Raw genomic sequence first — 16,597 nt, 5'->3', positions numbered from 1 at the left:
CCCCGTTGATGTACCCAAAATATAAATAAAAAGAGTGCTGAACATTACTGAAAGATAACAGATAATAATAAAGACAATAAAAAGAGTTAATTTCCGCTAGTAGTTTTAATACAATTTTTACATAACAACATAAGTCTACTAGGAATCTTCTCTTCCTTCTAGGCGATCCATAAAAGGAAAATACCAGACAAGAAAAAACCTAATATTTTTTCTTGACGTCCAAACACAGTCTAATCCAATTCCCTATTCTTCCATCAATGGGTCTGATTCAGAGCCTCACTGTTCTTATTTCTGTGTGTCTATGGAAAAAGAATCTTTTTTAATTGGTAAAAAATGGAAAAAGAAACTTGATTTTGAGGATAATTGCAATGTCACATTCAGTCAAGTAAAGACTGCTAGTTACATTTTAGCCATTGAATAGAAATACTTGATCAGCAAATAATCATGCAGTTGGGCTTCTCCAATTCTGCATCAACTGTAATAAGGATACAGGAAATAAGAACATTGCAACTTGTACTTTCCAACCATCCGCATTCAACAAAAACAGATGAAATTACATCACCAATGTTATAAAAATAGGCTCAGAACTGGGATAATAGGCCAACTCGACTAGAAAATGACAGATTTTAACCATCTTAGTCTGACCAAGTCAGGCCTAATCAAACTGATATGAACAAAGTTTGATCCATATAGGATCTTTCAGATCAGAATCAATGAAGACTGATCTGATACCTGATGTGTTAACTTTTAAACCTTCCACAATGCCATTCAAACAATAAACTGTATATAGCAACACAAAATGACATATATTGACGAGTGTCAACATGTAATGGGATGTACTGAATAAAGTCATAGTTTCCCTTCCCCAACACCCTCCTGTCCAGCAGCCAAAAAAAATCAAAATCATTAACTTTGAGGCAGATAAGTCAAACATTACAAAGAGTACCAAACTGTGCCGTCAATGACTGCTTGCATGCAGCTGCAACAGCTTTAGCATTGTCCGAGAGATCATTGTTCATTGCCATGATTTTGGACTCCACGTACTCTTTATACTTAGAGATTGAATCAACCAACATTACCAATTTGTGAGCACACATCTGTGTTTCCTCTTCAGTTTGTTCAATCACAAGCTGTAGATTTGCTTTCGAAGCCTGCAACGAAAATTGCACATTGAGTTAAACCTATTGATGCATTTACAAATTCTATCATATGCCTCAGTGGAGGTGGGAAGCAAGGAACACACCTTCAAAGATTCTTCTGCTTCTCTTTCCACCACATCCATCTCATGCATCTCCCTCTCAGTGTCTTTCATTTTTTCCAGAGCTTCCCCTGCATATCTGGACATGCAATCGTGTATTTCCTTCTTCAACTTGTTCAGTTGAGCTTCACCCTAGAATTTATCATTGCAAGGAATCAAGGGTGCATTCAAAAGCAGCTCTTGAAACATAAGTTGACTACCAAATCAATCCCTCCCCACCCCTTTACCCAAGTGGCAGAATGAATTTTAAAATATTCAACAATGAACAAAAGTGTAACACAGGTGCATCCAATTAGATAATAACAAGATTAATAATAGAGATGAAAGTAAAATGAGTAGTCATCTAAAGACCAGAGCTTAACCACTTCAGGAACCTTTTTATGTAAAACCAACATAAGTATCCATCTAAAGAACATAATAGCATAAGTAGCACACTAAGGTAAATGAGGGGGAAAAACATTATCTGGACTTCCATTCCTCAGATCCAAAGTTGAGTCAACAGTGAGACGCAGTCTCTAGATTATTTGCAAAACTGCTTCATATCTTTCCAGGTTTTTAGGACACTGCAATAGAATGCAATTCCATGACAAATCACACTTTTTTAGTTGCTTTGAAATAGTTAAAAAATCATCAATCATTCCATAATCTATAAAATACATGGATCTCAAGACTACAACAAGAAGAAGAAGCCTTGTCCCAACTAAGGTCTTTTTGGTATCAATTCTCATTCTCTATTATACCTATTTAAAAGAAATAAGTACAAGAATTCATTATTGGTCAAGAATGAAAAACAATTTGGTGAATTTTGTCAAAAATAAATTATGGAATGAAAAATAAGTTTGGTGTCAAAATAAAAAATTGTTAATAATAATAGTAAACAGGTGATAAAAGAGGGAAAAAGTATGGTTTTTACAAAAAAAAGAAAGTGTATTGACTATTTTACCCTCATCTTAACCATAAAATTTTAAGTAAACTTGTGCATAAATGAAGAGAATGAAATTCTCACCATAATTCATAATAGACAAAAAGTTCATTATGGATTTTGGAAGTTTTTCTATTATTTTAAATAAAAATAAAACTGATAATAGATGCCAAACAAGTTAAAATAATGAAAAAACCTCATAATTGATAGTGATAATTGATACCAAAAAGAGCCTAAATGAGGTCGGCTACATGGATTATTGCCTTCCAATCAGCTCTACTTAAAGCCATGCTAGACACAAGGCCTAAGCTATGCATATATTTTCTCACCATTTCTCTTACAGTTGTCTTAGGTCTAACCCTAGCTCTTCTAATTCCTTCAATCTAGATTATATCACTTCTTCATACAGGGGCATTCACAAGCCTCCATTGAATGTGGCCATGCCACCTCAAACGACTTTCTCATAGCTTGTTACTCAATGGAACTACTCCATAGCAACTCTAATATGATTATCCCTTACCATATCCTTCCTAGTTTTGCCAATCATCCATCTTAGCATCCTCATTTTTGTCACATTGAGTTTACCAATATGATGCTTTGTAACAACCCTATACCCTATACCATACATCATAGTTGGTCGAATGACAGCCCTATACAATTTTCCTTTGAGCTTTAAAGGAATATGTCGATCACACAAAACCCCAGATTCACCTATTCACTTTTTAAACATCATTCTCTATATCACCAGATGTAACCAGCCCAGGACAACCCAAGAAGGCTGAAGGATGGCCAAGATCCACCCACGTTTTGAAGCAAGCCTTGGGGGCCAAACCAACAAAATGGTAATTTGGTCATTTTCAACCCTTGGATCAAGTCTTAAGTAGCTGGAATAAATCGGGTTATTTTTTCCAGAGTCCTTTTATATGTTTTCTTTGTTATTTGGAGTGCCAGTTTGAAAGTTATTCGAGAGTTTTAGTTTGAGTGGAAGTTAGTTGGTTGTGATAAGATTCCTTATCCAAAGAAGTTCTTATCTTTTAGAGTTTGTTTTTATTTGGAAGTTAATTACTTGTGTCGTTGTTTAGCAAGTAATTAAAGTTATATGGTTTTCTTAGAAGAGTCAAGTAGAAGTCTAGTCCTTTCTATAAATACCAATCGAGTCTTGTAAGCAATTCAGTTTTTGAATAATGAAAATTATGAGTTGAGAAAATAGACTTGAGAGAGAGGATCCCAAGATGGGTGACCTACAGCTGGATGTTTGCTATTGTTTCTACAATTTGAGTTCTTCTTCCTCTTCAACCTCAGCAGAAATTTAACTCAGGTCTTCCCAAGTATGTATAGCACCATATCTCTTCCCCCAAGCCAGCTGTAGCCCTTCGATTCCCTTCCCCTCTTCCTGCATTGGCAGCTGCCATCCCCCTCTATTAGTTCCCACTTCCCCAGCCACCCTAGACCCCATTCCCCTCCCCTAGGGTCACACCAAGCTGTAGAACCTATTCCTACAGTTATTTTCCCAATCAGCCCTATTTTCCCTAACCTGGAAAATTCCTGCAATTCATCTTCTTCTTTGAGATTTCTGTAATCACCCGAATCACAAATACCTGAAGTATGCTCATCTAGTAGATCTAGAGAAATAGAAATCCAACTCTACTTAATCTCTTCATCACATACTAGCACTTTACCATCTTCACTTCTAGTACATCTGACATGGTCAAGATCTCAACTTTTGTTGCCCCTTATTTTGGCGATCTTATGAGTAGATTTTCCCCCTTCCATCGTGCGAAGCCTATTTTAAAAATCTTCATACTTGTTCTCTCTTGCTTTTCCCCAATTTATACCTTTGCAACATCTACATCTTTAGTCCTCTGCCATGTCTTAAAACCAGTTCTGTTATTCTTAATAGCTGCTTAAACCTCAAAAACAGATGCATCTCAACAAGAGGTCAAAACTTTCAGCAAAAAGATAGTGTCTTCTGGTACTGATACAGATAGCCTGGATATGGCTGCTGTATACAAATTTGTTAAGCAATAATATAGGCTGAAATAATCCAATAGCCTATTTTCCATAAGTCAAATTGTTGGTGAAAGAGAAAAAACTTAAATTGTCATTGAAAAAGAAAGAAGATCTAATTTCCACAAGGATTCTCTAATGCTAAATACAGAGAAATCGCATGTTATTGTATTTGCAAAGAGTTTCAGAAAACCTACTTCATCAACTCTTGACTGAAGCCCTGCAAGACGGTTTCTTCTTAACTCAAGCTTCAAATCATTGTCTACTGATTGTTGCTGAAGCGAAATCAACTCCTCCAACTTTGAAACAGAGCTTTTATTTAGGCTATCAATTAAAGAAGAGAGTGCAGGTTTAATAATTGATTTGTAGTCGACCCCTAAGACTTCAGTAGGTGTTGATCCTTTGGCATTGAGCACATACTGAAAGTCATTTCCAAACTTTAACCTGCAAATAAGTAAAACGGAATCAATGTATGTCCTCATTTACACCTGAAATTGACAATAAAAGCTCCCTAGTCAGTGTAATTTTAGTGTACATTGATTGTCAAAAAACCATGGAAGGGAATGAAAAGGAAATAATTGGTGTTAAGCACCTCACCAGGGATCTTCATAAGAAAGATTAACAAGGCTAATCACCAATGCGTTTCTTCACACTAGAAAGTATATTCATAAGGGAGAAAAGGGCAGAAAGCACTAATAGAGATAACAGATTACATATTGCACGAAAAAACTCCAGGATCACTTGCCTTCAACACCAGGTTAGAATTTGCTTTGCTTTTTGCCAGTGTGAGCCATACAACCAGCAAAATTGGGATAATGAAGCTTTGTAGTGTTCATCATAAATATTCATCTAGTCTACATGCCCGTTCAATAATAGGAGCTACGCATTTAACACTTGGGATTTTCCAGACATGCACCACTTATTTAGTCAAAATCAATGTCCATGGAAAAACTTCACACCTTCAACTCAGAGATTCTTTAAATCAGAATTTCTAATTGTACTACTCATATAAATAAACATGAAAAGAGAAAATCTAACAGTCACAAATAAGATTAGAAAAAGTAAAATGCGAGAACGGCGTGCAGGAGATCACCAGAGAAGGGGGGAAATTCACCTCCTAAGAACCTGATTGCATTCAATGGAAAGGTTCTCAAGCTCCTTAAACTCATGCCCAAGAGCAGTATCAAGATCCCACGACTTCTCTTCCCACACATTCCTTGAAGCCTCTGCCTCCGCAATATCCCTCTCCACAGCCTGTAACTCCCTTCTCATCCTCTCTACATCCCTAGCATTAAAAGTCTGCAAATCGATGCTCTTCTTCAACTCCTCATTCTCCTCACAGATCCTCTGATTCTCCCTAACCTTTGTGTCCAACTCCTCCTCCTTCTTCTTCAAAGCCGCCTCCACAAGCAAAATCCCATTGGAGAGCTCCTCAATAATTGTATGAAACTTCTGAACATCCTTCTCCAACATAGACTTATCCTTCTCTCGCTCTTCAGTCGCGGACGGCGCCGTCCTCAGGGCTTCAATCTCGGCTGCAAGATTCGCAACCTCTCCTTCCATCAACCGAACCTTCTCGGCAGCGGCATTCTTCTCCTGCTCCATCTTTTCAGCGAATTCATGGTCCAGTTCATCGACGGCATCGTCTTCACAACGGATATAGAGCGAGTAGCTCTGAAGCGCATAGAGAATAAGCTTGTTGTCACCGAGAAAATTGCTAGTGCTGGAGTCCGAATAAGAGACATGATCGCTGTAGAGAGCGATCTGGACGAGCCAGTGTATGACGGCAAGGAGAGATGGCCAAGTGTGAGGGGTACTAGCTTTAAGGACGGATTTGTTGATTTTAACAGGGCAATTTAGGTGTTTTAGTAGGAGAAGGAGATCTTCTTCGAGCTTGTCTGCCTTGTCAAGATCGCGCCATTCGAGGCGGTGGCTGAGAAAGCGTAAAGTTTCGGTGATGTCTTTGGCAGTGGGGAGAGAGGAGCGGAGGGAGATAGGGAGGGAATGGGAAGAAAGGTAGGCGTTGATGGTACGGATGGCGTTGTTCTGGTAGGCGCGATCGTTGAAGGGAATCGAAGAGGCAGGGGGGCGGCCGACGCCAGAGAGAGAAGGGCGGCTGCTGCAGACACTTGCATCGGAATCTCTGCCATCGCGGTGGTTAGTGGTGGCTGCAGACTGGCGAGGGTCGACGGAAGGTCTCTCAGCGATGGAGTCCTTCGGCCTTCGTCTCCCACCTCTCATATCGCTAGCTTTATCTCTCTCCCTCTTCATCTGAATTCCCGCTTATTTCACCCATTTTTAGGATAATTTAAAAAACGCTGGCAGCGTTTCATCGTTTCATGCCGTTGCGACTCGCGACTCGCGAGAGATGCTTTCCCAAATGAGTTTTGAGCCCTTTGGACTTCTGGGCCTCTGGCTAACTGGCTGTGTGTTTGGTTCGGAAATTCTATGGGGTCCAGGATCATATACGAATTAAAATTTTGTTTGGATCATATACATAATAAAAATTTGTTTGGTTCAGGAAAGTGAACCTGTTTAAATGATAAATCATTTGGTTACTCTAATTTGAATCTATCTGAAAAATTGTTTTACTACCCTAATTCTGTGAGTAGATATATTCAACCTAAATCACTTGAAAAATTATTTGATTACGCCATGAGTAGATTCAACCTGATTTGTAAATTATACTTTCTTACCCCTTAAATATATTATATTTAATTGATAATTGACTAACATTTAATCTTAAATCTCTTTTTAAATCTTGAACTACAATACTAGCACAAGTGCTAAGCTCAATGCCCTTGGGCAGAAGAGCATCCAGCACTCTTGTAGTGGGAGAAGCAGTCCACTTAGCCTCTGAGGCAAGAGGCCTTAGAGGGAACAACATTTAATTCACTTTGTATGGCATTGCAAGTGGAAGCATGAATATCATCAGGGAAGGCAAATCAGATATAAAGCTATGCCCAGCTTCACTAATTACCTGCACATCTCAATCACCATTATCTATTCCTGCTTTCTGCTTTTGCTGCTACCCTTGGTGGTGGGTTGATGGTGTTGGCTCTTATTCCTATCTCTTCACTGCGTGCACTCTTCAAACTGACAGTGCACATTATCCGGCATCAACTGCACAAGAACCAATGGCCACACACCTGCAAATTGCAAGATCCAACATTTGAGAACCAAGAGTAGCAGACCAGGTGACCTTTGGAAGGAAGCTGATGACTGTCTCTGTCCCTCTCACGCCCAAGCATGCCGACAGAAGGCCTGGTATCCTTGATTCCATGTAAATGGAGAATGCATTGTAAAAATGGCCTAAATTTCCAAAACAATGACTACAGTAATTCAGTATATGTGACCCATCATACTTCTCACTGCACACTACCAGTGCAGAGAAACCTGGCAGGGTCATTGAAAATTGTTGTAGGAAGCTTTTCTTCTACTTAAGGCTTAAGATGCCCTAGCAGCGATACAGAATATAGAAGTATGAATAAAGAAGAGCAGAAAAATCAGCTTCCAACATGGTCTAGCTACTAGGAACATCCAGCCTAGTGCAGATGGAGTTGCCCAAGGAAGAATGTTTCAAATTGCAGGGTTTGGCTAAAGTAAATTATCGTAATATCCAACCATCTACAAATACCTGAATAACCAATATGAAAGAACTTCCAGGTGTGGCATAACTCAACTTAGTGAAATAAACCAATGTCTGGAGTTCAAAACTTCCATGGCATCTAAACAAATCAAGGAAGTCAACAAACCAAGGTGGCACTGTCAAGGTATCTAGTTCAAACAAAAAAATACATGAAAAAGTGAGACCATCTTCCAAGCAAAAACTAAAAATGCAGGGAAAACTAAATTTACAGAAACAGAGAAACTAAAAATGTGGATCTTTTGCAAGAACTTGAGCTAGAGAAGTTCCTCACCCATGAAGTCTCATTCTCAGACATCAACAAGGCTTTTGATTATATGCTGAATGGAGAAGGCATCGGATGCATCATCCGCTTGGAGAACTAGTTGTAAATCTGAGTTTGATGAATAAAAGTAGTAGTAGTAGTAGCAGTATATATAATCCCATAAGCCCATGAAATAAAAAGGAGTTATGGATTTCCAGCTATAAATGAAAACCAAATAGTTCTTGATAAGCAGAAAGAAAGATTGGTTCAAAAATTCAAATAACAGAAAAATTAAAAAGTTACTCCACATCAGCAACACATTAAACATAGCACTAACAGAAGTAATCAAGTATATCTATCTAAGTAAAACCTGAAGACAGTTGCCCTATCCTCATTCTCTGTAAGTAGTGTGTTCCCTAGCTGGTTGTTTCTTGGAAAGACATCTTTTGCAAGCAGGTGGGTCTCCAAGTCAAGCTCTATGATTGCATTAATTGTCTCATAGTCACATTCTTCCTTATCCTTTCTTGCCTACTTGACTAAGTCTCTCAAAGCACCAAAGATCTTCTTCAAGGGACTCACTACTTTATCAGCTCATTTGTCTTCTTCTTAAGTTGTCCAAAGTCATCACCCCTTAGTCTACCTCGGGATCGACTAGAACCTCCTTTTGGTATAGATTGGGTACATGATATCTCAGTTGCACTGATTTCAAGGTCAAAAATCAAGTTCCCAATCCCGTCCAATGGGGATGTTGTGCTCATTGGCTTCAGACGCATTGAATTGTGACTCATTTATGAAATCTACAAGAGTTGCAACTTCATGGCCAGTTGCAATCTCATTACCTAGTGTTGCAACAACGTCTAGGTGAATGTGACACATTGAATGCTCCCTCCAATATTTCTGCTCTTTTTTCTACAATTTTAAATTTAAAATTCCAACTTAGAAACTACCACAATGTATTGTGAACTGACAAGTGATGGTTTGTAAACAAAGAACTATTACCTTGACTTCACTTCAAAAGCGAGGAATAGCGTCAAATCTCATGTCATTGGCATTCCAACCTAGTCCACTTTGGTTCTACAAGTCACACAGTGCACGAAGTCTAGTTTTCCAGATGCGAAAAAGGTTGCGGCACTATTCCCAATCATAATTTTTCCCACACATTTCATGTATCTTTTTACTAATCTCCACCCAATATTTTTTTTTCTTAAGACCGTTGTTCTAGCTCTCCCACTACCATGGATTTGTAAGAATAATTCCAAGGAGAGAGAGAGAGAGAGAGAGAGAGAGAGAGAGAGAGAGATTTCTACAAACCATGAGGCAATATCCTTGTCTCGTTATTGTGATGCATTTCAAGGGTCCATCTAGTACAAATATAATTGAGTGACAAATTGTATATATATATATATATATATATATATATATATATATATATATATATATATATATATATATATATATATATATATATATATATATATATATATTATATATATATGATGCAATGCTAGTGCCAAAATCAATACCCTTATTTGTATTGTAAAATTGAATTTTAATGCTCAACAATCAATTTGGGAGGAGTGGTGGATGCTTCCATATGAGAAAATTAGGAACAACCAAATAGTCAAGTCTCCCAATAGAAACACTTAAGTATATATGACAAAAGAATACCTAGAATTAAGAAAAAGCTGAAACGCTTGATTAGATATGACCAAAAGCAGTTCTTAAAGTAAGAAAATACATCCATTTCTTAACACAAATCCCTAACCAAGCCTAGCAACTATAATTAGAATTACACAATACACACTAAATTGTTCTATTTGTAATAGTTTAACTAAGCCCATATCCTAAACTAAAATTTTCAAGTGTTGCACTCCCTTCTTTTGAGACTTCAACACTTCTTTTATTAATTATTCTCCTAGCTATGTCTGCATACCATTTGATGTCCCTGTGGGTGGGGGGGATCTTCTCCTGTTGGCTCACACCAACGGAAAAAAGAGCATCCATTAGGAAAGTCTTCACACCCTTGATACAACCTATCAGGTTGCTTTCATGACTCAGAAATTCTGATTGCTGTCAGTTTTCCACAATTTCTGGCCTTTGTCATGTTCATTGCCCTGATCCTTGTTGTGCTCCTCACCTGGTCCTCCTCTGCATCCTCTTCTATGAACTCTAGTAACCCTACCTCTCTTTGAAGACCAATCATGGAAATCATCCTCTTCCCAATGACGTCACCCATCCCTCTGGCAAGCAATGGCATATCCTTGAAGCTTATGTTAAAGTGCTGGAAGAAGTTGGTGAGAAACTGTCCAAAAGCAAGGTTCACAAGACCAGGATCCTCGACTCAATAGATCATGGGTCTCTAAAGGATGTAGGCCAAATTGATGGGCGTAACCTACATAAAATGCGTAGGTCACGAAAGCTTGCATTAAAAAAATCTTGTCTTGGTTCCCTCCCTTAGGCACAATGTTCTTGCCTACGATGCGGGCTAGAATGCAACCAGATGGCAGCATGTTGACACCGCTATGTATAAGGCTGCAAGTGTGATTGTAAAGTGTGGAGCATATGTCGGTGCACTCGAAAGGAAGGAGAGCGTCACTGTCCTCTGAGCTGGAAGGAACCCATCAATAATCCTTTGGAAGATAAGGCACATATAGGATGTGTGCTAGAACCCTAGTTGAGAAGTGGATATGCTCTCATACCCTACTTGAGATCACAAGCTGCCAATCGCCTTCGACAGCATCCTCCTCTCGGTATGTTAGATTACTGAGAAACACGTGACCAAATCTGGGTAGACAAGCTCATCTAGGTTTAGCATACACTCCCAACCTAGAGCCTAGAATCTCTCTTGCATGCGGAAAGCCCCTAAGTCCCAAGTGATCAGTAGCCTCCCATACTTAATGGTAGAATCTTTGAAGAAAGTGTGGCATAAGAATTCCATGTCAATGGTGTCGAAGAGATCTGGGCACTAAATACCCTGCCCATAACCTTGACCATGCATAGATCCATGGCGTCCTCCCCAAAATGCCGTGTGAGTAGCTCTGGTAATAGAAATGTATAGAATTTAAAAAATAAAAATAAAAATAAAAAGAAGAAGAGAGGCATCAAGTGATCAAAGAGGAAAAATGGCAGTTTTGTGAAAAATTGCAAAGAATGGCTCAAAAGACTTTGTGGGTGATGGGGATTGTGTTATAAAACAAAGTTGCAGCTTAGAAGGGAGCTTAAAAAAAAATCTCAATGTGTTTTCAATTTGAGACCCAACTCACCAAGAAACTGATCAATCTGAGATGTAAATGTGAAGAATTGTCAAGAGATATGAAATAGTAGTATGAAAGGCAATGTGAACAGTGGGGAATAGTTTGGAAGTAAGAAAAATCACTTCTAAACATGTTTCTAACAAAAGCCCTAACCTATCTCAATATTTGAAAAAAAAACATCCATAAATCTGAAGTGCTTTGAGATGAAATGGTTACTTACCTGTATTTTGTTGGATAGAATCATGTGGTTGGCGTTGTTGAAGTGCAAGGAAGCCCAAAATCACCTTTAGAGTCAAGTGGAACTTTTTCCTCAGAGACAAGAAGTTTTGGAGAAAAATAGAAGTAAAATGGGGTGTGGTCGAAGGCTTCTAAAGACCCCAACCCGACAGCCTCAGGCATGGGTCACCCCTCCCTAGTCCTAGCGACCCACCCCTTGGTTGGCAAGATTGCGGAATTTTTCGGATATTTGCTTCTTTGCTGCATGTGGTTCCTTGTTTGATGCATATTAGTGATGTTTGAGCTACTGTATGCATGCTTGAGTTAAAACTTGGAGACATTCTTGAACTGAATGGTTGTTTTTTAGGGTGATGTTTCAAGATGGTAAACTTAAGGAACATAAATGTTCTGAATTGCCATAATGGAAATGGCAATAACAACAATGAAGTCCCTCCTCCTATTGACGGAAACTTGAATAACCAGCAAGGTGGCGCCCCGTCAACTCCTCCTCCTATGGTAACGGTTCAAGATGTCATGAACATCATGAGTAATATGATGCAACAACAACATGTTCATTTTAATTAGATGATGCAAGGGTTCATGACTATGCATAACACATCTCGTGTTGCTCCAACGATCCCTAATGGAGCTAGCACTTTTGATGCTGGTGCAAATGTGGGTGGCTATGTTGTTGGACCACACACTACGTTGATGGAGCATTTTTTGAAGCTCCAAATGCCTACCTTCACTAGAGTGACTAAGGACACCCTGTTGCAGAACAAGTTGATTCTAGAGATGGAGAAAGCTTTTAGATACTTACAATGCACTGAGGCTTAAAAGATTTTTTGTGTTAGGCAGAAGCTTCAGCATGAGGTAGATGCATGGTGGAATATAACATGACCAATATTGGAAACTCTTAACAACAATAACATTACCTGGAATGTGTTCAAAGATGCCATTATTTCCCAGATTCAGTGAAAGATGCTACGGAGTCAGAATTCATGGCACTTTCTAAGGATCGATGTTAGTGCTGGAATATCAACAAAAGTTCGAAGAGTTGTTCTTCTTTACCCCTAAGTCAATGAAAGCAGATCTGGAGAAAGAAAAGAAGTTCTTCAAAGGACCTAGACCCTCTATCAGGACATACCTCTCAGTGCAGCCTGTAGAGAGTTATGCGTAGGTCGTGTAGACTTCAAAGAAGTTGGAAGAATCTGAAAAGGAAACTTACAACTGCAGAGGTTGGAGTCAAACAAGAATAGTTATGTAGAAAAAATTAATAGGAGGATTAATAGACCTACTCCATACTCCACTCTAGATCATCAGCCTAAGGGTGGAGGCTATGGAAATGGAAGTGGACATGTTAATGATGCCAATCGACCAGTTGGCACTACTCAACCTCTAAAGCCTGTCTATGCAAACCCAAGGCAGAAGCCTCCAACACTAGTGCAAGCTATGGGACAGAAAGAAGCCACTTGTTTCTATAGTGGACACACGGGGCACTTTGCTCATGCATGTCCTCACAAACCAAATCAGCACACTGCAGTAGTGGCAAAGCCAGTACAAGCCCCTCTTTCCAAAAAGGTGTACATCATCATCGAGACCAAGCATGATCAAAGTCACAATATCATGATAGGTACACTACTTGCAACCTCAATTCCTGCTTTTTTTTTATTTGACACCAATGCATCCCACTCATTCATATCATCTACATTTGGGAGGTAAATATCGGTGTTACCTAAGAAGTTGACCAAGGTTCTAGTGATTAATTCTCTGACTAGATATGTTGTCAGACTAGATGAAGTAGTAGAGACTTGTCCTGTGACCATTAGTGGTAGAGACTTGGAAGCCCATCTAGTGAAGTTGGACATAAAGGGACACCAATGTGATATTGGGAATGGATTGGTTAACTGCTAACAAAACAGTTATCCTTTGCTCGAAAAGGAAGGTGCACTTTCATCCTGAAGAAACTACATCTTTTGAATTTCAAGGAGATGAAGGAAGGCCTAGTAATAAGACCTTAGCCACCGCAATGCAAGCGAATTCATTGATGGAAGGTGCTTCACTTTAAATGCCTCATCAGGAGATAAGAATAAAAAAGAGAAGACTATTGAAAGCATTAGGGTAGTAAGAGACTTCATTGATGTCTTTGTCAAGACTACCTGCGGAAAGAGTGTTGGAGTGGCTTTTATGTTAAAGACACCATATAGGATGCACATATTGAACTGAAGGAATTGTAGAGTCAGTTGAACAAGCTCTTAGATAAAGGTTTCATTCAACCAAGTGTCTCCTTAGGGAGCCCCTAATTTGTTTGTGGAGAAAAAAAGGACGGTAGTATGTGCATGTGTATTAACTATTGGGAATTGAACAAGCTGACTATCAAGAATGAGTTCCTACTACTTAGGATGGATGATTTCTTTGATCAATTGAAGGGGGAGCAATGTTTTGGAAGATAGATTTGAGATTTGGATATCATCAACTTAGAGTGAAGGCAAGTGACATTGTAAGATGGCATTTAGGACTCGTTATGGACATTATGAATTTAAAGTGATGCCATTTGGGTTGATGAGTGCCCCCTACAACTTTTAATGGACTTGATTTGATGTATGGAGTATTCCAAGATGTCTTGGACAAGTTTGTGATAGTTTTTATTAGGGGTGTAAATGGATAACCGAATTTCACTACCAAATTCACATCCGCATCTGTTTAGCGGTATCCGAATCCGTCCAATTACTAATAAGATGCGGATATAGTATCCTTTCTTACTAACTATTATCTGTCTAGTTAAATTATCCAATTAAGTTACTCATTTGGATTTTTTTTCTTCTTATTTTTATAATTTTTACTTGAGATATGTGACTATTTTTCTAGATTTTTTTACTAAAATAACAACCAAAATTGCTAAATTCTTAAATTTCAAACCTAGTCTCACAAATAAAATGGTAAAGACGTCAACAAGTAGTCAAAAACTTGTATTCAATTTGTATTCATAACCACTTAGAAGAATCTACTTAAGAAAATAATTATCTGATTATCATCTGAATTCGACTAAATCCGTCCGAAAACCGATAGGATATTATTTGAATGTGTCTGAATATAATAGGATGCGGATATGGTATTACCACTATACGATTCGAATCCAATCCATTTACACCCCTAGTCTTTATTGATGACATCTGGATCTACTTGAAGAATAAAGAAGGGCAAGTATAACATCTCCGTTTTGCCCTGTAGAGTTTGAGAGAAAAGAAGTTGTAAGTCAAATTCAGTAAATGTGAGTTTTGACTATTGAAGGTAGTGTTCTTAGGCTAGGTTGTGTTAGCTGAAGGAATCTGAGTTGACCCTGATAAAGTCAATGCAGTTGCAGTATAAGAAGGTCTGTGACAAAAATCAGAAGTGTCCTGGGAATGGTAAGTTACTATAGAAGGTGTATTAAAATTTTCTTTAGATTGGCTACTCCTATGACCAAGCTGACTAAAAAGGAAAAAGTTCATCTAGAGATAACGTTGTGAAAAGAACTTTCAAGAGTTAAAGAAGAGACTAACAAATGCCCCAGTATAGATAGTACTAGATGACTCTGAAGGCTTGACTGTCAATACTGATGTTTCTAAGACTGGCCTTGGTTGTGTTTTAATGCAACATAGAAAGGTGTCGGCTTATACCTCGAGACAGCTAAAGAATTATGAGCATAAATATCCAACTCATGATCTGAACTTGGCAGCTATGGTTTTTGCTTTGAAGATCCAGTTTCACTATCTATACTGAAAAAGGATTGTCATCTACATAGATCATAAGAGCCTAAAGTACTTCTTCACCCAATATGAGTTAAATATGAGGCAACGTAGGTGGTTAGAGTTGGTAAAGGACTATGATTGTGACATCTAATATCATTCTGAAAAGGCCAATGTCATTGTTGATGCACCTAGTAGAAAGAGCAATCGTGAAAAGATAGATCTGGCCTCTCTTAGCAATTCGCTTCTAAATGCAATTATGAAGCTGGAATTTTACATTGTGCCAGAAGGATCTAATGTATTACTTGTGGCTATGTCAGCACGTTTATCCTTGAGAGCTAAAATCATAGCCCTGCATTGGATCCATAATTGAAAAAGAAGATTGAGAAGATTTCTTCAAATCTGCAAGAAGAGTTAGATTTTCTCACGTCTATCGATGGTGTTTTAACTTATAGAGGAAGACTATGTGTGCCTACTGTTGAAGAATTTATAGAGGAGATTTTGGGTGAAACACATCAGTCAATGTTCACAGTACATACTGGCAGCTCCAAGATGTATAGAGATTTGAAAGACCACTATTGTTGGATTAGATTAAAGAATGATGTGGAAGATTTTGTAGCCAGATGTAGCATGTGTTAGTGAGTTAAATCCGTTAGACAGTCGTTATCAAGTCTTCTTCAACTGTTTCCTATCCCTAGTTGGAAGTGGGAAGACATTACTATGGATTTTGTTAGTGGCTTATCACATACCAATAAAGGAAATGACACCGTGTGGGTGCTTGTTGATAAACTAACCAAATCAACACATTTTTATTCCCATGAAGATCACTTGCACTATGGCTAAGTTGGCCAGGCTATATGTGGATAATGTGGTGCAATTGCATGGTGTACCAGTGAGTACTGTATCGAATAGAGATCCAAGGTTCACCTCTCAATTTTGGAGTAGTCTGCACTTGAGTACAACTCATCATCCACAAACTGATGTACAGTCTAAATGGATTATTCAGATCTTTTAGAAGATATGCTCAGAGCCTGTGTGGTGGATATGGGTGGAAATGGAGATGATCATCTAGCCTTAGTAGGGTTTGCCTACAACAATAGTTATCAATCAACCATTGCCATGGCTCCCTTCAACATTGTATGGATAGACTTGCAAGACTCCTTTGTACTAGAATAAAACTGGTGAGCAACAACTTTGGGGTCTAGCGATGATTGAAGCCACAAATGCAATGGTCGATATGATCAGAGAAAGGATCAAGACAGCATAGTCTAGGCAGAAGTCTTATGCAAACAAAAGAAGGAATGATTTTGATTTCCAAGTTG

General features: G+C 38.5%; 1 protein-coding gene across 2 annotated transcripts; it reads right to left on the bottom strand.

Annotated features, from left to right (window-relative positions):
* Positions 1–241: 241 nt before the first annotated feature.
* Positions 242–6,508, bottom strand: LOC149016117 (kinetochore protein NDC80 homolog). 2 transcript variants are annotated; one of them, XM_089157243.1, is made up of 4 exons: positions 5,302–6,504; positions 4,385–4,631; positions 1,244–1,390; positions 242–1,151 (listed from the first exon to the last, which is right to left on the bottom strand). In XM_089157243.1, exons 1-4 carry the CDS (start codon positions 6,456–6,458, stop codon positions 927–929), a joined length of 1,776 nt encoding a protein of 591 aa, XP_089013369.1. In that variant the 5' UTR covers positions 6,459–6,504; the 3' UTR covers positions 242–926. The 2 variants fall into 2 exon arrangements, with proteins under 2 accessions (XP_089013369.1, XP_089013370.1); XM_089157244.1 differs by lacking the exons at positions 242–1,151; positions 1,244–1,390 and adding an exon at positions 1,437–1,821 and having other exon boundaries at positions 5,302–6,508.
* Between the last annotated feature and the right edge of the window lie 10,089 nt (positions 6,509–16,597).

The sequence above is a fragment of the Hakea prostrata genome, chromosome 5 (assembly GCF_041222555.1).
Source record: "Hakea prostrata isolate BN-2017 chromosome 5, UWA_Hpros_2, whole genome shotgun sequence".
In the NCBI taxonomy this organism is placed as follows: domain Eukaryota; kingdom Viridiplantae; phylum Streptophyta; class Magnoliopsida; order Proteales; family Proteaceae; genus Hakea; species Hakea prostrata.
Note: the sequence above shows the minus strand (reverse complement) of the source record. Positions and strands in the feature narration are given on the sequence as shown.

What these genes read in the sequence shown, in the direction of transcription:
- LOC149016117 (XM_089157243.1), bottom strand. Translation starts at nt 6,458, where the DNA reads ATGAAGAGGGAGAGAGATAAAGCTAGCGATATGAGAGGTGGGAGACGA. An exon ending in TGCAATCAGGTTCTTAGGAG is followed by an intron (nt 4,632 to 5,301) that starts GTGAATTTCCCC and finishes ACTTATTTGCAG; the next exon opens with GTTAAAGTTTGGAAATGACT. An exon ending in TTCAGTCAAGAGTTGATGAA is followed by an intron (nt 1,391 to 4,384) that starts GTAGGTTTTCTG and finishes GATAAATTCTAG; the next exon opens with GGTGAAGCTCAACTGAACAA.